Consider the following 22,076-nt stretch of genomic DNA (forward strand, 5'->3'; position numbering starts at 1 on the left):
AGGATTCCTCAATGATGGTACGAGACACATCAGTTTACTCTACCATCCAGGATGTCAAGCAGAAGTCGTCACTGACATCATAGTGTTGCCACCTCAAATGAAAAAATACAAGGCAGTGACATTCACACTCCTGCAGTGCCTTTCATGTATCCCTGAATGATAAGTGCTGGAGGCTATGTACAATCAACAACTGCACAACAACACTCCATCACATCTCTGGCAATGTCTCCTTGCTACCATTGACCATGCCCTCATGACAGACATGGAATTATGGACACTATGGATGGTTAAACTACCAACGGAACTACCACTACTACTGATCATTACACATGAATCTGAACCTCTTGACATACGATTCATGTTTGTTGACTGTATGTTCTCCAATATCTGTCACCATCAATTGATAAACAACCAGGGTGATGACACACCAGGCAACACAGGGGTGTTACTCTCTTCAATGCCAACTACTGCCAGCAGAGCCAGCTCAATGCAAACTGACAGTGATGTCACACCTCACCCTCTGGCTCCAACATGCTGCAGCAAGAACACACCACCACCATCACAGGAAAGGACATACCCAGTGACATGACCTCTTCACAACCATTGTTATGCTGATTTCATGCTACCCTGAGCAGACAGTTCAAAAATTTTGAAAACCATTTGAGTTTTCAATGCCTTCAGAGGGCTGAAATAGGCACTTCAGCCAATTCAACACAACATAGTCGTCTCTCAGTCTCATATTTTGCACAGGCTCATGTCACTTCTACAGTACTTGTGGCAGATGCCTCTTCATTCAAGGCATACCTACAAAACAATTCTTCCTTGTGGATGTGGGCTCTGATATCAATTGCCTACCCTATGACAGCATGCCCTCTTTTGAACCATCATCATTGACTATTAGACAGATGATGTGGAAATCTCTATCCATGGCACCACACACCATTCAGCTTACAGAGGATTTACAATGCACGTGAACATTTTATGTCATAGACATGCGCATGCCTACTGTTGATATGGGCTTCCTATGCCACCACAATCTTTCAACTGACATAGTGCACGTGGTGTTAATGAACCACTTTACTGGAGCTTGGGTTCAAGGGTGGTTCTCTCCAATCAACAGCAATTCATTGACCACTTCATGGAAGCATGTTTACCTCACAATGAAAATTCTGACCTCTACCACTGCATCAGCCTTTTGTAAGCTGAACTTGCAGCAGCATGCATACATATAAGTGAGCTCACTTCACAATGATCAGTTGTGTCAAACAGGACAACATCCCGCATTGTGCACTACTCTCGCACCTATGGGCCTGGACTTCATAGGCATTCTTTCACAACATTCACAGACACTGGACATAAACAATCATTTCAAACCAGCTGCCACAGATGAGGTGGTGTAATGGATCTGGGAGATGTGTTGTTTTCTACCGGATTTGTCGATACCAAATCTAATGAGGGAGGTTGTAAATGTTTTCTTATATTTTTGTCAGAATATTTTTTGTGAATTGTAATTTGCCTTATTTTATGCTAATTTGCTTATATGTTTGAGAGTGACAGCATATTGATTAATATTAGTAGATGTGACGAATAATATCAGAGAGACTGGTTACAAGTGGAAGCTTGTGTGTTGTGTGAAATGTCTTTGACGCTGAAGTCATCTTTGACTGTAGTCAGTCAGCAGTGAACACTTGGTGTGTGATGGTGGAACAATGTATAGGTCCCCATTATAATAATTTGCAAGTGACCAGCAAAAATGAGTTATTCTACTACTTTTTTATATAAACATCAAGAAGGAAGCACATTCAGAAAAATGGTATTTGAAGCACCAAAAATGAGGCAAATGCACTAAACCAGGTCATTTCTGCAGCCGACAAAACAGCATTATGGAATCATACTTTCACTAGACGACTGAAGAACAACACAAAAAAGTCAAATATCATCTTATAAACATCCACGGAAAAGTGAATACTGTCACGAAATATGCTAAATTCAAGTATATAAAAATAGTGAGCATATTTCAGTGGTCATCTCCTCCTCAGTGCCAGTGTCAACACTGGTCTCAGTGCAGCACTCACCACAGCCACCACCACTCCTAGACAACAACGCCACTACCTGCAGTGTTAGTAAACAGTGCACTGGCCTTGGCCATCACCTGCAGTTCACAGTGGTACAGTGCATAGTAGTGAGACAACAGATAGTCCTCTCATCAGACACAAATGTCATCAACTGTGTCCAGAAGATTTACAAATAGCTAAAAACACCATTCACGAACATTTACAATAAGGTATTGTCCGCCCATCTGACAGAGCCTTGGCATCACAAATTAAACTTGTTCCCAAAAAAGATGGTAGAGTAAGACTTTGTAGCGTGTAAAGAGTTCCAAGCTCAAGAACAATCCATGACAACTACCCTGTCCCAAAACTTCAAATCTTTAGCATCATTGGCTGTAATTGCACATATCTAAAGATTCTGATGCACCCTGACAACATACAAGACTGCCATCATAACACCTTATGGCTTAAAGAATGTTGTGCAAACATTGCCGGAGTTCATTGATGGTCTCCTCTGCTACTTCCCATATTGTTAAACTTACCTTGGTGGTATTTTGCTTTTCTTGTGTTACTCAGAGGAGGACACACTTCGCCTAGAAGGATTCAGAGCCATCCTGCAGCAGGGCGGTGTTATTATCAATATTGCCAAGTCACAGCTATGTCAGTCAGAATTAACATTCTTATTTAACACTTAATATATCAGGCATTAAGCCAACCAATGAATGAATGGATATGGTTAAAAACTAGCCTCTTCCCAAAACTTATGACTTACATCGTTTCCTTGGGATTCTCAATTTTTATTGCAGACAGCTCCTGTATGCTGTTGAATTTCAGTCTCCCCTTACAGACGGCTTGTCAGGCAAAGAAAGCAGGGTAATTGGAAAACTGACTGGACAGTGGAGATATCTGAGGCATTCTGTAAAGCAAAGAACACCTTGGTGTATGCCTTCTCTCTCTCTGTTTCTCTAACCCAGAAGCTCACTTCACAATGACCACTGATGTTAGTGACTCTGTGATGGGTGCAGTACTTCAGCAGGTTTTGATAGAGTACTTCAACCATCACAATTCTTCTTGAGGAAACTTTCACAGTCTTTGTCTAAATGATTGGCCTTTGACTGTAAGATTCTCCAGTGTACACAGCTGTGAAACATTTTCAAGAAGACACTGAAGGATGTCAGGTAGCTATACATGCTGACCACAAGCCACCAGTTGCTGCCATTAGAAACTCCTCTCAAAGCCTCAGCCCTCAGTGGTACAGACACTTGGACTTTATTGCACAGTGTACTACTAATGTGTGCCACATTCACAGTACGGAAACATCATCGCTGACTATCCGTCCCGAATCTGTGCAATATCCTTGCAGTGTGATTATGGACTTATGGAAGATGAGCAAACAAAGATTCCATTATCACAGATCTTCTCAATGATAGAGCTACAAAACTGGAGACTGACTGTTGCAGTTTGCTCTCTGCTAATATGACACTGCTCTGTGATGTTTCTCAAGACAGACCACAGCCCATAGTTCTACTCACTTTGCACCAAGAAATGTTTCACAACATTAGCCACCTGGGCATCAAAGTATTGGTATGATCAGTGACAGACAGGTTTTTGTGGCCTGATGTCAAGTGTGACTGCTGTCACTGGAGACAGAGCTGCCTTGCTTGCAGCATTCAAAAACTAATGGCCATACTCAACTGCAACTCACACAGTTCCCGATTCTCAAGACCAGATTTTGTCACATCCACTTGGACGTCATTGCACCACTCAGATTGTGAGAGATTCCTTTATCTATTTCTGGTCGCTGACATAACATCCCATTGGGTTGAAACAACACCCCTATGTAACACCACCATCGAATCGGCTACATGTGCTTTAGTGGAAACCTAGATCACTCATTTTGGTGCACCTGAGTTGTTCACCACTGACTGGGGCCACCATTTCAAGTTGGATCTATTCAGTGCCTTGTGCTAGCTCTGCAGAATTACCTACACACAGACAACAGGGCATCACCCACAGAGCAATGACCTTATGGGGATGTGATACAGGAGCATGAAGGTGGTCCTAATGTGTCAACCCTGTTTGTGGACCAAGCTGCCCTGGGTTTTCAGCATTTGCTCCTCATATAAGGAAGACTTATATGTCTCCCTAGCAGGGAGTGTATGGGGAACCACTAGTTCTACCAGCTGACTTTGCACAACTTATTACTGATGGACATCAACAGGACCTACCAGAACTCATACAGTGCATCTGTCAGCACATTCAGAAGATGCACTTGCCAGCTCCAGCTCCTCATAATACAACCCTCAAGGTATTCACAGACGAAGAGCTCTCTATATGTGAATTTGTCATAGTGAGGGATGACATGGTTCGGGCAGCCCAGAAGCCGCCATACACTGACCCATACTCCAACACGGGCTGCAGACATTTCTCATCTTGCTTTGTGGCAAGTCTATGACCTCCCCCTCTCCTGCCTCACACCTGTCTGTGCCCCACAAGATGTTCTGAATACACCACATCCCGAGTATGAGACCTTGGTTGGCACTACTGGTAACCAAAGTATGTTGCTGCTTCTTTCTCCACCAGCAGAATTGTCTCTCAATGACCGATCTCCTGCTGATCTACCATCTCCCCAGCTTTGCTATCCAGGTCATGTTACAGCACCCATGACATTCATTGCAACATCTGGCACTGTACCATGTCTACAATCTATGCATCCGTTACAACAATCATTCGAGAAACAGTCCAGCTGAGTCTGCTCACATGCCAGCAATGACACGGCTGGCCAAATGCCCCTGTGCCTTCATCTTCTCACTTACTGCTGCACTTGGTGCCACTAAAGAGCAACAACCCATGCAAGATGCAGGCCGCATGATAAATGGTCCGACTGTGTCTGCTCATGCACCATCCATGACCTACACCAGCCTTGCACTTGACACAGCACAGCAATAACCTACAGTGCTCCACACTCCCAGCAGCAGAGGGGGAGGGGGGTATCTGTGAGAGTATTGATCTCAACACAGTCTCCAGACACCTTATGCCACAAGAAGGGAACAATCTTTGGACTGTGCAGACAGATAGTAGTGCAATCTGAGTCTTGGTCCAAAGCAGTTGCATGTATTTATGTTGGCTAATAAAGTTTACATAGATGCAACCGCTGCATTTGTTCTTCATCGTAGCCATAAATACCGGCCCATACTATGATCTACCCATATACTTAGAAGGTATCCCTGAACAACCTCTGAAATTTTGTAGGTGTGTTCTGGCTCACCCGCCATTTACATTTACATAAATTACAATTTCCTATACAACAGATACAATTACAATAAAGGTACAGATGCACATTACACAGTTCCTGAATGATAATAACAAAATCTATACACAACATCTATATTAATATTTGACAAATTGTTATCTTCTCTCTTCAATAGTGATATGTTCAGAACAGTTTGGTAGGGATAATAGTTGTCATCATACTATTGGAAAATCAGTTTAGCAATACAAATTGCAGCCTCAGATTGCACCACTATCTGTCTGTATGGTCTACTAGTATAAAGTTGGTAACTTTTAAATCACAAATATAAGTGTGGTTTCAGTTGCCTGAGACTGCAGATGTGTGTGTGAGTTGCGTGCGTGCATGCGCCCCCTGGTGTGTGTGTGTGTGTGTGTGTGTGTGTGTGTGTGTGTGTGTGTGTGTGTGTGTGTGTGTGTGTGTTGTTGACGAAGACCTTAATGGCTGAAAGCTATAATTGTGAGAGTCTTTTTGCTGTCCCTATCTGCGACTCAGAATCTCTGGTGAATAGCAACTTTCCTTCTCATAATATTGTTACATTCCATGCTGGATTTTCCATTGTTTGATTATAATATTGCTACACATTTGAAACCAGGAAAAAATATTCCAACTTTAGACTTATACAGTACTCTGAAAATAATTCTTCAACTGTATAAATTACAAGAAAGCAAAAACTACAAGAAATACATTTTTCTAAGAATGTAAATGTAAGTGTGTAAAGCAGACATGTAAGTCACTGTTCAAAAACTTACTGCTTCCAGAGCCTGCCAAAGTTCAGCATCTGGAAATTCATCAAATGGATCCAAGTTCTTACGGAGAGATCCAGAGAAGAGCACCGGTTCCTGAGGAATGACTGAGATTTTAGGGCGTAAATCACGGAGGCCTATAGTACCTGTGTCTATGTTGTCAATCATAATTTCTCCTTCTATGTTAGCTAGCCTGAAAAGTGCAGCAATAATGGAGGATTTTCCGGCTCCTGTTCGACCAACTATGCCAACCTGCAATGAAAATTTTGCAACAATTAGTCCCAATAGAACAGTCTCGTAGTTTATAAATTAACTGAATAATGTGATCATTAATCTATCTTTAAGTACTTCAGTTACACTGTGGAATGTATACTTGATATTAAGAACATGATGGTGAATTTTACACTGTGCAATGTATACATGGTATTAAGAACATGATTATGAATTATTTGTCTTATTGTTGACCACCACAGTATTAAAGTTTTCTTTTGTTGTGCATCATTCAGAATACTTCTATCTGTGATTTCCATGGAACACTGTTTTTTATTTATTTATTTATCTTACAGCTCGAAACATGTATTTAACATGCATGGTCAATGTTACAATAATTACATTTAGATTATTGATACACAATATATATAGATTACATGCTATTAAGTAAAAGATCATTTAAGTATATTTAACATAGCATTCCTGAGGTCAAATCATGTCAGCACCATACTGTATGGGCACTTCAATATAAGCCATTTTTTCAACTCATTTTTAAAAATTCTACCAGAAAGCTGTTTTAGGTTGTTTCACAGAGAATTATAAAATATTGCTCCCTTAATGAATGGGGTATTCATTGTTAAATTCAATCTTCTACTCACCATATGAAAGTCTGATTTGTGTCTTGTATCGTAATCATGTATTTCCATATTTCTGTTTGTCACTTTTTTGTCTTTTTTCACTAATAATACTGATTGAAACATATATACTGCATAGATAGCCATGATATTAAAATTAATAAACAGGTTTTTGCATGAAGTTCTGGGTCTTACTTTTCCATTGTTCTTATTACTCTTTTCTGCAATACAAATACCCTTCTTATATTGTATTGGCTACACCCACCCCACGATACAATTCCCTAAGATAGATGGGGATGCACCAACCCAAAATACGCTATTTTTATTGCTTCAATATCTAGATATTGAACTAATATTCTTAGTAAATACAGACTAGATGTTATTTTACACAGACATGATCTATTTGCTGATTCCACGAAAGTCTGTCATCTATATATATCCCCAGAAATTTACATTCTGAACAGGTATTTTCCTGTAAAGTTAAACCACGAATATGTAGATATTTTATTCTCTTTCCATAGGCTTAAATGTATTTTACCAAGTCTCAGGATATTAAAATATTATGGCGGTTTAATTTGAAACCAATCTCCTATAAATCACTCTCTGATAAAAATCAAGAAACTCAGTGATCTCATTCTTTTGCTTAATTTTGTTTAGTTGTATCTGCTATCTGTATTTTCCTCTTTCTTCTGTTATTTCTTTTGTCTGGCACATTTTCTAGTTACATTACCCTTCAGTACCTTAAAAAGATATTTGCTGTAAATTATCTAGCATTATTGTGCTGTCATTCAGTTCATATATCAACATTCCCTACCAGATTTTTATACTATCCAGTCCCAAACTCTCTAGCTTCCTATACTATGTACACAGATCAAATATTCAACTGCAGCAACTACAAAAGATGCAGACATTGTTAGTTTGGGCTTGAAGCCAGTAACAAAGCCACAAGACTCTGAGTTTTCACATGAGTATAACCATGCAGCAAAGCAAGAATGCCTATACCTCTATGGATGTTAATTAAATTAGTGCAATCACAAGATTACAGTTTAGTAACAGCAGTAATAATAATTATAATTATTATTGTAATAACTCTGCCAGGGGTATTGCAAGCTGGAATGAAAAACCCAGTAATGCTGTTGTTGAACGTAAGCTCATATAAAAGAAGGTGCAATGTAGATGTCAAAATCAAGGCAATCCAGGACTGACAACAATGGGTTGTGTTAGGTGTGAGTAATTACTACCAAACAAACTCAAGATAAAAGAGCGTAATGGCACAATGAAATCAAATTAGTACCCCATATGATAATTCTCTGGTCACTGAAATGCAATGCAAGCGTCCTGTTCAGATTCTGGAGGGTGTAAGGGATGGAAGTGACATCATGCTAAAGACAAGACAGAACGTCTTGGAAGTCCCAAAATGTCTCATACACTTAAACACAAATCTAGGATGATCTTAACAACACATAACATAAGCTCATTAGTATGAACTGTGAAGATGAAAAAACTGACTAAAGTTCTCCAGTAAAATTAAATTTTAGTAATAGTATTGGAGGAAACTCACTTTACAGATAAAGAAATTTTTAAATCAGATGGATACTGATTCTTTAAGAGCAACTCCCACAAGAGAGTTATGAAGGACATCCAGTGTTGCAGCACATCCTTTGTTGTCAACAACAAAATCCTTAGATCTGTCTCAAACTTTGAACCCATAAATGACACATCGTATTTGATAAAAATGCACTGGTGAAGAAAAACACATACTGTAGTTTTATTAAGATCTAAGGCCCAACAGTGACAAAATCATAAGGACTTTGAAAAAAAAAAAACCATATTAATTCTAGAGTACAGCAGGTACCAGAATAGTGAAGATCCTGAATCATGACACAAAAATCTCACTGAGTGATTTTAATGCAAAAGTTGGATGGAAACCAAAGTATACAAATATTGTTGAGTTCTACATGGTGCATAAAAGGGTCAACTAAAATGGAAAACAACTCATTGAATTATCTGAGAAATATAATCTTCAACAATGTCCACACAATTTTGCAGTATTTTTAATTTCTGAAAGGCATCTGACTCAGTGCCAAACCTACACTTATAGTCAAAAGTGTGATCATATGGGGCATCAAAACAGAATGTTATGTTGGATGAAGAGTCATCATCAAATGCAGAAGTAACTTTGGATGTGTCTCTAGGAAGTCTGTTGGAACCGTTGCTGTACATGGTGTACATTAATGACCTCGAGCACAATATTAACAGTAATGTCAGACTTTTTGCAGATGATGCAATTATCTATTATGAAGTACTGTCTGAAAGAAGTTGCAGAAATGTTCAGTCAGATCTCGATAAGATTTCAAAGTGGCACAAAGATTGGAAACTTGCTTTAAATGTTCGAGAATGTAACATTTTGCACTTCAGAAAATGAAAAAATGAAGTATCCTATAATTACAGTATCAGTGAGTCACAGTTAGAACTGATCAAATCATACAAATACCTGAGTGTAACACATTGAAGGTATATGGAATGAAATGATCACATAGTCTCAGTTGTGGATAAAGCAAGTGGTAGCACTCCATTTTCAGGCCACATTTGACCCATCAGGACCATCTGACCACAGTCTCATCCTCAGCTGAGGATGCAGATAGGAGGGGCATGTGGTCAGCACGCTGCTCTCCTGGTTGTCATGATGGTTTTCTTTGACTGGAGCCGTTACTATTCAGTCGAGTAGCTCCTCAGTTGGCATCATGAGGCTGAGTGCACCCCGAAAAATGGCAACAGCACATGGCGGCTCCGATGGTCACCCATTCAAGTGTCGGCCACACCCGACAGCGCTTAACTTCGGTGATCTGACAGGAATCACTGTATCCACTGTGGCAAGGCAAAGCAGGTGGTAGACTTCAGTTTATTGGTAAAATACTGGGGAAGTGCAATCAGTCTGCAAAGGAGATTGCTCACAAATCACTCATGTGACTGGTTCTAGAATAGTGCTCAAGTGTGTGAGACCTGTACCAAATAGGACTAACAACAGAATTGAATGTATTCAGAGAAGGACAACATGAATGGTCATAGGTTTGTTTGATCCATGGGAGAGTCTCCCAGAGATACTGACAAAACTGAACCAGCAGATTCTTGAAGATAGATGTACAATGTCCCAAGAAAGTCAATTAATAAAGTTTCATGAACTAGCTTTAAATGATGACTCTAGGAATATACCACAATCCCCTACATATTGCTCACATAGAGAGTGTGAGGACAAGATTAGAATAATTACAGCATGCACAGAGGCATTCAAACAATCATTCTTCCCACACTCCATATGTCAATGAAATGGAAAGAAACTATAATAACTGGTGCAATAGGATGTACCTTCTGTCATGCACTTCATGGTGGTTTGCAAAGTATAGATGTAGATGTAGATGTCTAGCCAGGAAGAAAAACGACATGGACATCACCATACACAGCATACATAGGTACATAGGAAGGTAGGGAGCTAGGGGGTGGGGGGTGGGGGGGAGGAAGGGAGAGGGAGAGGGATGGAGGGGGGAGAGAGAGACAGAGAGAGAGAGAGAGAGAGAGAGAGAGAGAGAGAGAGAGAGAGAGAGAGAGAGAGAAGAGAGAGGGAGGGAGGGAGGGAGGGAGGAAGGGAGAGAGAGAGAGAGAGAGAGAGAGAGAGAGCAGGGACTAAAATAGAAAGAAACACACTCAAGAGGATATTAATTGTAAGCTGACACAAAAAAAGGATCATTTAACTCTTTGGAGAAAATATCATACACCCAAGGAAGAAGACATCTGATTCATATATGAAAGCCAGTGAGCACACAAAGCAAAACAAATTCACAATGAGAAGCAGGACCAAACAAAACAAATTCATAGTGAGAATCATAAGTATGCTAAGGAATTATTGGACAACTATCAATTAAATGAACCTCACAAATATTAAAGAAATTTTTAAGAGGAGGATAAAACTCCCCACATGTTTTCAAATGAAAGATGGAATCTTAATGGAACAAAAGAAAAACAGACTATTATACTTGCAAATACCTTAAGAAACTTTTAAGTTGTGAAAAATCAATTAATCCAATCAGAACAAATAAACTACATGGTAAAAATGGGCTGTCTCCTTCACCAGATTACAAGGACATCAAACACAATATTCACAGACTAAAATACAAAAAGGCTGATGGGAAAGACTCCATAATAGCAGAATTATGGAAGCTTGCACCTCAAAAAGCTATAAATATTTCACATAAAACCATGAAAAACATATGGGTGTATGGTTCTACAGGGTATAAGTGGTGATAAAAAACTGAACTCTGTCCGAACAGGCCACGAAGGCCAACAGTACCAACCAGCTGCCATGTCATCCTCGGCCCACAGGTGTCATGGATGCAGAGATGGAGGGGCATGTCTTCAGCATACAGATCTCCATCAGTTTATGAGACTGGATATAAGTAGTGATGGTGGTGAATAATCACACAACCTGGATACAATGTAGAATGCTTTTGTTATCACACAGAGCACAAACAAGACAAGCAACCAAACACAACAAAGCCATAAGGCAGACTGACTTTCAGTGAGTTACTGCCAAGGGCTCAGGTTGATTGACAATTATCCTATTTGTAGGTACAGTGTTCCCACAGAGCCAGGTGGGGGAGGGGGTGGTGGGCTTAGTGCACAGCACTGTGAGGGAGGCTGCATGGAGTGATGTGTCAGTGGGACTGTACAGAGATGGGTAGGACTTCCATGTGCAGTGTGATCTGCAGCGATGAGGTCATTGGGTTGTGGCATACATCAGATGGCGTAAAGGCGGTAAATGTGGAAGTGGTTGGCTTGCAGAGGGGCCAGCTGTAGCATGAGTGCATATCAGCATCCAGGACTGGGAGTGTAAAGGGTGTTGACAGGGATAATGTCTGGTTGTACAGAATTTTGGCCAGTGAGGCTTCGAGGTTTTGTTTTTGTGCTGTGGAAACTCAGGAGAACTCACAGGAATCCCTCAGTCCACAGTCCTCCACGATACATCAGGGCCACCTTTAACATCTGGTGCCACTGTTTGACCAGATCATCACTTTTGAGGATTGTATGCTGTGGTTCTGAATCACTTAGTTTCTGTCATGTTGCATAGTTCAAGGAAGAGTGCAGATCTGAACTTCCTACTTGGGTTGTTGTGACGGACATGGGGCAGTCAAATGTACATGTTGCAAGCACCCTTTATGGATTTCAAAACATCCTACGGGCAGCTGCAGTGTCTTGAGACTTTGCTCTTTTGACATGGGACACATACATGAGCACAAAGTGTATAATCTGTCTGTCACTAGGTGGGTGATTGGGTGAATGCCCAGTTATGACAAATTGTGGAGCTGTTTGAGTATAACATGGCAGAATTGTTAAGCTACAGGAAGGCATGTCCAATTTTGAAAATGTCATAGAGTAAAGGGCAGGTCATCCCTGGGACAGGATGAGATTCAATCTGTAGATTCATAGATGGGTCATGAATGAGGGCTTGTAACAGTTCAACACGTTGTTGTGCCTCAGCAAACTGACCGTAGTGAAGAATTGATGACAAGGCGCTGATGCGTGAAAAGTAATCTGCTAAGTGCGCAATGGTTGGTGTAGATAACAGGTGGCATCCTTCTATGTCCTTCTGAAATGGCATACTGTTTCATAAACTACCTGTAACTCCCTGTCATACACAGGCCACTTACTTTGTGAAGATGTGAGTTTGAGTGAGAAGAAATGGAGTGGCTGCTGCATGCATCCCACCTCTTGTCGTTGCACAGTCTGATAGTGGCGTCACTTGCTTCTGCTGTTATGATGGGCTGTGCATGAGGAAGGGGATGTGCCAAGGTGATGACTTGGGAAAGGCTGTTATTAATGCTTTGAAAAGCAGATTCCATCTTCCTGTCCTTGCGAGTTTGCATTTGGTGCTCATATTCTTGCTGGTGTGAGCTAGTGTTAACAGCACTTGCAGATAGGCTGCCTGTGGAAGGTATCTTCTGCAGCAATTTATCATTATTGTGGTGGAGTCAGTTGTTGGATACTGTATGCATTATGGTGTGGTATGGATACCCAATAAATTGACAATGTGACTGTGGAATATGACATCTCTGAGTCAAAATTGACATTTGTCTCCATTGATTATGACACTGTTGAGAGAGAAGGCATCAAAAACTTGCCTGAAGTGGTTATTGTGAGATTCCTCATTTGGGGAGAAAATTAAAATGTCATGAAGTTAAGTATAACAGAATGGGAATTTGAAGATTAAACAATCAATGAAGTACTGCCATATTTGAGTTATATCCTTAAGTCTGTACTGCATGAACTTTCACCTAACCAAACCAAAATGCATGATAAGAGCCTTTTATGAATTTTGTCTGGGCACATAGGTATTTGTAGGTAAACAGAGGCGTTCACTAACTAATGGTAGAAGTCCTGTCCATACTGAAACGACCACTGAGTATTGTGTAATCATTGCACAACATGAGAGATCTGTTGTGGCGTTTTTTTCTTTTTTAAAAAAGGAGAAGCCCATGAACTATCAGAGGTGTTAACTATCCCTGCTTGTAAGAGCTCATCCACTGCTGTTTTGGCAGCCCTCAGTAGATCAGGCAGCAGCCAGTGAGGTCTGTGGCATACTGGGTGCCCAGGTGTACCTTTTGGATGGTTCTGTTCTTAATGGCATGCTGCCTGAGTAACTCCAGTGGGGGTTGCACTAAGATTCAATAGTAAATAAGCGGTGCAGTACTGACTTGTTTTGGGGTAGCAGGGAGTGGTGTAGTGAGCTTATTCTTGGGTGGCATTAGAGGTGCTGGGTTGGTGTGGTGTAGAGATATCAGAGAGTTGGAGGCAACAGTTGAAGACAGTTGACGTAACCAGTCATGAATATGTTGTGTTGCGTGACATTCTTATATTTGATGATGTTGTTGTCGCAATGTAAGTGGAAGCACAATTCACGTGTGTCACAAAGGAGTTCTTGGATGGGTTGAATACAGTCGAAGTTGTGGAGCCATTCCTGGAGAAGCCAATGAGCATCAGACACATCCATGTGAGGTGGTGGTAGGAGCATAGGAGTGCAGAGAGGCCTGTTCTGTTGTGGTGGGCTGCTTGAAAGGCATGACCAAGTACACCAGAAGCAGAGTGGCCACAGGTTGTGTGAGTTAGAACACCTTAGTCAGGTATTGGACTAAGTGTAAGTGCTGGAGAAAGTCTGCACTGATAACTGGTTCTGCTACATCTGTGATGATAAATGTCCAAGTGAATTCTTCGTTGAAGACAAGGTCTAGTGTACAGACTTGTGAGCAACAGACTTGGATTGTTTAATCATTTGCTCTGTGGAGTTGAGCAGACCTGTGGGATAGTGTTTGGCCTAGTGAGATGGGCAGTGAAGTGCTGAAATCTGAGCCTATGTCAACATGGTATAGCCGGATGTGGTCATTTACAAAAAGTCTGTTATTAAGAAAGAGATAGGGCAGATGTAATCCACCGTTGTCATTTGGAGAACTGAGACAATCTAAATATCATGTTTGGTCTGGTGCATCTATAATGAATCTAGTATGTAATTTGGGAAATTGCATGGAGGATGGCAATTGGTAGAATCGGCGTATGTTGCATGATACTAATGAAAGTGATTCTGTGCAGGCACATTGTGGTTGATGACATGCTAAGGAAGTGTGGACACAATGTAGTTTGCAATGTTCTCCACAGGTGCAGGTGTGGCATGGATGGTGGGGAAGCTGTGGTTTGTTGATGCCGCATGAAGATCATTGCTTCAGCCGGGTGCAGTGACATCAGCATTGGTGGAAGTTGGGTAGTGTTGGCTCAGCTAGGTTAGCAGGCCATCGTTTGTACTGACATTGAAGTTGTGAGTCATGCACCCTGTCATTGTTGCTGACAGTGCTGCAATGTCTGTGTTGTATGACAGAGTATATCCAGTCAGAAAGTTTAAGGCATACTTGTAATGGTTTGTGTTCATGGGTGACCATGATTAGTTGGTCTTACAGGGCGGAGATTCCCAACACACATGGACCTTAACTAATGATCAGGGATGAGGTGAAGGTCGATCTGTGTGCAGAGTTGATGCCAAAAATACAATGGAGTCTTGTTGGTTAAAACTGTTTCATAAATGATGTGATGATGTGGGTCAGTCAGTAGAGGAGTGGGGAATCGGTGAGGAGAGGCTGAGGATTATAACACCTACTGTGTCCACATGTTTCCCAAACTGGCTTAGCCGGGTAACAAATATCAAGCCGTCACTGATGTCACTGGATCTGAAGATGCTAGATGCTGTCCACAATGGCTAACCATAATGTTGGAGTATCTGGCTGGAATGGTGGTAGTTTGAAGTGTGTCCAGTAGTTGGTAGATTGGCAAGGCAATGTTCATAATGGAAGAACAGCTGAGTAAATATTGTCCATATGTGACATGATGCATGGTAGATGATGGGGGAGGGATGCAACCAGTTGCATGAGGACCAGCATGATCAGATTCACACTTGATATGGTTCATGTCTCTTTTACAGTGAGTAGGCACAAATACAACCAGTTGGACTGCTGTGGCTCAGGTGTTACCCAGTTTGTGAATAGAACAAGGTCCGCCGGCTGGAGTGGCCGAGCGGCTCTAGGTGTTACAGTCTGGAACCGCGTGACCGCTATGGTCGCAGGTTCGAATCCTGCCTCGGGCATGGATGTGTGTGATGTCCTTAGGTTAGTTATGTTTAAGTAGTTCTAAGTTCTAGGGGACTGATGACATCAGCAGTTAAGTCCCATAGTGCTCAGAGCCATTTGAACCAAGAACAAGGTCCCATGCATGATGACAAAGTACATAGTTTTTACATTCCACTGTTCAGCAGGGTTGCACACTAATGTAGCACTGTGTGTGACAGTCTGCAATTGGAGTGTCACATTTTACCATACAAGCTACATGTGGGGTGTTATCTGTAGCATCCAATGTCATGCCATGAAAATTGTTGTCTACATGCATCAATTGCAGGGCACAATGGTGGCACAATGGCAGCACTATAGCTACACAATAGTCAGAAATGACAAAATTACATGTGAACATGGTCACACACAGTCACCAATGTGATTTTACAGGGTATAGGCAATGACAGAGGTGAATAATCATAGAACCAATGTACAATGTAGAACATTTTTCATATCATACAGAGCATGCACTAGACAAGCAACCAAAAACAACAAAGCCGTGAGCCAGATTGACTATCACAGTGTTTGCACCTGGGTTTCAAGTTCACTGTCAGCAATCCGCTTTGTCGGTGCAGTGTTCCCACAGCAGAACAAAGAACTACAATATGATTGGAAGTAAGAGTGATTCATTGCCTGCATAAGAAAGGCCACACTACAGAATTGAACAATTTTTATGGCATCTCATTACTCCTAGTAATGTGCAAGATAGTATCACAATTCATCTTAATGAGGAGCATAACAAGTCAGGAACAAACTGAGATAATAACAAGGATGAAATATCACAATTAATCTTAATGGGGAGCATAACAAATCATGAATAAACTGAGATAATACCAAGGATGATTCTAAAAAGTCTGGTTTACAGCAGAACAAATACAAAATCTGAAAACATTAATAAGATTTCAAATACTGAGAGGAAGACAATATGTATCTACTTTTGTAGGTTTCAGAAAGGCATATGACTCCTTCAGTATACTGGCAGAAATGGTTGTCAATGAAAAAATGCTAGGGATTATAGTATAAGAGCAACCATGGCCAACATAAAGGACAATGTCAAATTTTGAGGAAGTTTCTCTAAACATTTGGAATCACACCAAGAGTTTTGCAGAATGATGGATCTTCATTATTCTTGTCCAGTTGCATACTGGAAAAAATAATACAAAGCTGGCACAAGGAATTAAAACTCTGGAACCTGTTTAAACATTTCAGAGAATAAGAAAAAAAGGTGTGGAAACAGACTACTGTATTTAGTTTTTACAGATGACATATTGCCATAAGGATAGAAGATTTTGAAACACACACACACACACACACACACACACACACACACACACACACACACACACACACACACAGAAGTAATAACAAACATCAAGGGTGCTACAACCCATTCAGTACCAAATAGGTTGGAATGGAAAAAATGGAAATGAAGTCCCATACTTCTTTACAGAGTGTAGGGGAACGATGTGGGAGACCCGCACCACCTTACTAGGCAAGGTCCTAATGGAGGTGGTTTGCCGTTGCCTTCCTCCGACCATAATGGGGATGAATGATGATGATGAAGACGACACAACAACACCCAGTCATCTTGAGGCAGGAATCCCCGCCGGGAATCGAACCCGGGACCCCGTGCTCGGGAAGCGAGAACGCTACCGCGAGACCACGAGGGCGGACCAAATAGGCTACAGAACAATAAAACCTGTAGACAGGTTTAAATATCTGGTGAATGGATTGCAGCTAAGAGGCTAGATAATGAACCTTCAAAGCAAGGACCAGAGAAACGCCAATAGCTTTCCAAACCACATGATACATTTACAACAAAAAGTGCTTTTCCATAAATAACAAAGTTCATCATTACAATTCGGTTGTAAAACTGGTGTGCCTATATGCATGTGAGTGTCTTAGCCTTTCTGAGAGATGTTTACTAGTGGAATTATGAAGAAAAGAGATAAATACCTTATGTAATATACTGGGTCCAAATTATAAAAAATTGTATCTACAGAAAAACTGAATTAATAAATATGTTCTAAAGTACAAAATATTATGGACATAATGCACCAATTCAGAGTTTGGTTTTATGACCACATAAGAAGACTGAATGATTCCAAATAGACAAAACACATCTTCAGCATCTTTGATTCAAAATCAAAAATAAAAATACTGTGATTGGAAAAGACTTCCAGGAAATAGATATGTAACCAGAAGAGGCACAAAGCTGAGACATCTTTAGAAAAGCTGTAGTTATGTCTGGGACTTCTGAGATGAGAAATGAACAACTGGTGCCAAATGGTGGAATGAAAACCATGCTAGACACCTATCAATGATGAAAAACTCTTCCTTAAAACTGAGAACATCCATCATAATAGTTGCAGGCTTATCATGGTCCTTAGCTGGCTATTTGATATAAAATAAATGTATTGTTTTATTATTACACATAATCAATATTAACTTAATAAGAAATGGGACATTCTTTAAATGTTTGGGAAGTTAATGAAGTTGCTACAGGTCCAGAACTAAGTAATTTGTGTGCTTCACAATAATAAGTAAGAAACAATAAACTTCACAACAAACCTTTTCTTGAGGCATTATAGTGAAATTTAAATCCTTCAGTACAGGTGGAGAATTTTCACTATACTTTAAGAACACATGATGAAACTTGATTTGTCCTGTTGCTGGCCAGCTGGAAGGTGGCATTCTTCCTGAAGTATTAAACACTGATTATAAGAATGCTCAACAACTATTAATCACATGCATCATTTATTAATATATAATGAAAATAACATTAAAATGTGTGTTCTGTCAGATATGCATGTTATCATGGCTCTTAAACAACAGAAACTCCAGGTTATATAAATAATATAAGGAAAAAATAGATTGCTATTCACTGTATAGATGACAAATTAAATTACAGACAGGCAAAATGAAAAGAGATTTACACATTAGCTTTTGATCAAAGCCTTTCTCAGAAAAGAAAGTACACACACATTCATTCACACAAGTAAGTACACTTCACGCACACATTGCGATAGATATTATTTTGGTTTAGTGAAAAGTATATGTCATTTAATAAGTACCGGAACACTGTGTGGGGCAAAGATGTAATATCAACATGCCCATGCCAAAAAGAGATATGTATGAAAGGAAAGATGAACATATATCTATGTTCTAATGTTTCCTTAAGCCGATGTCAAATTTTTCACTCTTCAAATCTCTTCCTGTTTGTGATTCTGGGTGGATGTATTGTGTGTATGTCAGGTAACAGTATATATAGTTATTGTAAAAGTTTGCAATATGTGGAAGGGGAGGCAGTTCCTTTCATTTCTAAATTGCCCACCATGAAAATGATACACCACAGCCTGCAATCTTTGGATATAATGACAATGTTATTTCTGACTGTATTATACTGCATTCTTTATTATGGGGATAGACGATGCAACCTTTTCTTCAAGAAAGAAGAGGTAAATATAACTCTGTTCAAAGCAGAGTTAATACATCAATCAATTTAGACTGTTACAGTGGTATCACAGCAACAGACTGTGCTGGTGCAAACTTAGATGCATCAATTGCTGCTGGTGAAAGCTACTAACAAACACACCTGATTCACACATGACCACCATCATGGGCTTGGATGCCAATGTCAATTTTAATTTAAATGTGGTATTCTTTCATTATTAAGTGTTCTGAATGATGAATATATCTAGTTTTCAGAATGTTTTCCTCTCCACAGTTTCATCATGCCAGTCTGAGCTGCTGGTGATGGCAGTAATGTGTGGATGAGGTGTGCTTGCTTGTATGAATGAATGTGTGTGTGTGTTACCTTTTCTGAAGAAGGCTTTGGCCAAAAGCTAATATGTAACTGTCTTTTCCTTTTGCCTGTCTGCAACTTAACATATCATCTTTACGATTAGTAGCAATTTTATCTTCTCCTTATATTTTTCATTTTGGTGCTTGTTATTTGACAAACAATATGAGAAAGCATTTAGACAGCTCAGAACTGACTGATAATTTAATGTGGAGCTGTATAATATTTTGTGACTTATTTTGGAAAGACAGTTTATTATACAAATTTAATGGAATTTTTCAGAGCTGATAGGAAGTATACGAAAGTTTTAGATGAATGATGAGGATGGCAAACAATACAAAGTCCAGGGTGAAATATCAACAACATTATGAAAGGGATAGATTGCTACTCACCATAAAGATGAACCTTGAATTACAGACAGGTGCTATGAAAAACTGTTACACATTGAGCTTCCAGCCAAAAGCTTCTTCAGAAAAGAAAACAAACACACATTCACACAAGTAAGCTCACCTCATGCACACATGACTGCTATCTCTTTTTGCTATAGTCAGATTGTATTTTCTTTTTATTTATTTCTTTGAAGGTGGCTTGCCATTGTAAGTGTTACTTTGAATGACTGTTTACTTGCAATTCACTTTACACACAATGCAATTTATATTCCAGAGTTCAATTTCTTACATCAGTCTCAATTTAAATGTTTTATTCTTCCATTCTTAAGTGTTCTGAATGACTAATACATACCTTTGATAATATAATGTAAATGGATAATGGAAATCTATTCACCAAGCAGCAGCAGGGGAACACTGCAGTCTTCCTTCTCATCCTCTCCCTGACCTGGGGTTCTGGGTGATTTTTCTGAACTGTACCCCTCTCCCTAAACCTCTCCAGAATTTTTTCTTCACCCCTCTTCTGCCAGAAGAAGGAGGCACTGGCTGTGGAAGCTTGTAAAAGTTAAATCATTTTGCATGTGAGTTCCCCTTCCATCGCTTGGTGAGTAGATTTTTTATCTATCCATTTACATTATAATACATCTCTTTGTAATACACTAGCTTTCAAAATGTTTTTCTCTCAACAGTTTTTTCATGCTTCAGAGTTTTCAATAGATGCTGGCCAACATCTAATGAAATGGCTAAAGGGTTTCAACTGTATCGCTAAATACAGCAGATGGAAAGACATGATTTGTCTTGCCGATGTCTTTTACTTTCATATGGATGGCACAGGCCAGCAGTGGGTTGAAACAATAAGAAAAGCTTAAGACGTGGGAGAAATTTCAGCCAGAAATTAGGAAAACATTTGATGACAACCAAAAGAAAATCATGCAGCTAAAGAATAACAAAGAGATGGATCCCAGTGCCAGAGGGATATGACAACAGTTGTGTGTACAAATTGATTTGGCACTGTGAATCTTAATATGACAAAAGTCAGCATGGTTTCACACCTGATGAAGGGCATGACAGAGGAGTTTACTAAGCACTGATTTTGAAGGATATCACCATTGAGCCTACTTAGACATTCCATATCATGGTGAGTTGTTGCAAATATGATCCATGGAACATGCAGAAACCTAAACTAGACAGCACAAAGCTTCATCAAATGGTGCTAGCACATTGAGGCAATTCACCAGAAGAGAGTACGCCAAAAGATGTGGGAGACCATCAGGACCTCATATCACTAATACAGCTAATAGTAATAGAAGAGAGATGAGGGTTTATGAGATCTGTTGATGTTGAAACCACACAGCTTCAAGTAACAGCACTGATTGTCACCCCAACCCAGGAGGAGGTAACAATGTTACTCAAAGGATAACCTTGTCACTCATTGTCCCTAACCTCTAAAAGCCAGACCAGTAGTGAGCAATGGAGTCAGAAACTCCAAACATTTGCTGTAACTTTCAGACAAGATCCAAGTTCCTGATGATTCAGATGCAACTGCCTACCTCACCAATGCAACTGCTGTGCAGAAAAACAGATATTTGGAAAACAGAGGACACTTCACAGATATTTTTCCATTGTAGATGCTCTGGGCATGACATACAGTACTGTATAGAAAAAAGAATAGTGTTCACTGATTGTTAACTAGCAAAAAATCAAATAGGAGGGCTGTTCTATGCACACTGAGCAACTGCTAGTGGCTACTATAAGCCTGTGAAATGAAGCCCATCACTGCATCCTAGCCAAGGTCACTCCCAAACATGCATGAAATTGGGTTATCATCTCTGGATTGTGTCTGCTCCAGGTGAAAATCCTACATGGCCAACAGATAGTGCTACTTTGGCCCATACTAAATCCAATATTGCTTGTCAGATATCAGATACAAAGCTGAGGATGATTATTTTACACCAAGGAAACAAAGGTGTAGGGACATCATCATGTCCTTAGCATGAAGTCCTGAAATGCAGATTGGTGATAGGGGAAACTCATACCATAAGAATGAAGGTCTGCCTATGTTCACAATACCTCAATGGAAAGAATGCTATTTCAATGTCATGTTGATTATGAGGATGTGGCTACATTACCAAAATTCCAGCATCATCATAAGGATCACTGACTTGGCCAGATCCAGTATTCTACAATCCACCATGAAACAGTGAATCATTATTTTGTGAGGAGGGAAAGAGCTATGCTGCATGCTGTCTGTCATACAC

General features: G+C 40.1%; 1 protein-coding gene across 2 annotated transcripts in view; it reads right to left on the reverse strand.

Annotated features, from left to right (window-relative positions):
* The window catches only part of LOC126162652 (probable multidrug resistance-associated protein lethal(2)03659), a 481,199-nt gene that overhangs the window by 76,888 nt on the left and 382,235 nt on the right, over positions 1–22,076 (reverse strand). For both annotated transcript variants that reach the window (XM_049919289.1, XM_049919290.1), the window contains 2 exons: positions 18,202–18,329; positions 6,093–6,338 (listed from right to left, as the gene is read on the reverse strand). In XM_049919289.1, the coding sequence (XP_049775246.1) occupies positions 6,093–6,338; positions 18,202–18,329 (374 nt within the window). The remainder of the gene's footprint in view (positions 1–6,092; positions 6,339–18,201; positions 18,330–22,076) is intronic.

The sequence above is a fragment of the Schistocerca cancellata genome, chromosome 2 (genome assembly GCF_023864275.1).
Source record: "Schistocerca cancellata isolate TAMUIC-IGC-003103 chromosome 2, iqSchCanc2.1, whole genome shotgun sequence".
Classification (NCBI taxonomy): Eukaryota; Metazoa; Arthropoda; class Insecta; order Orthoptera; family Acrididae; genus Schistocerca; species Schistocerca cancellata.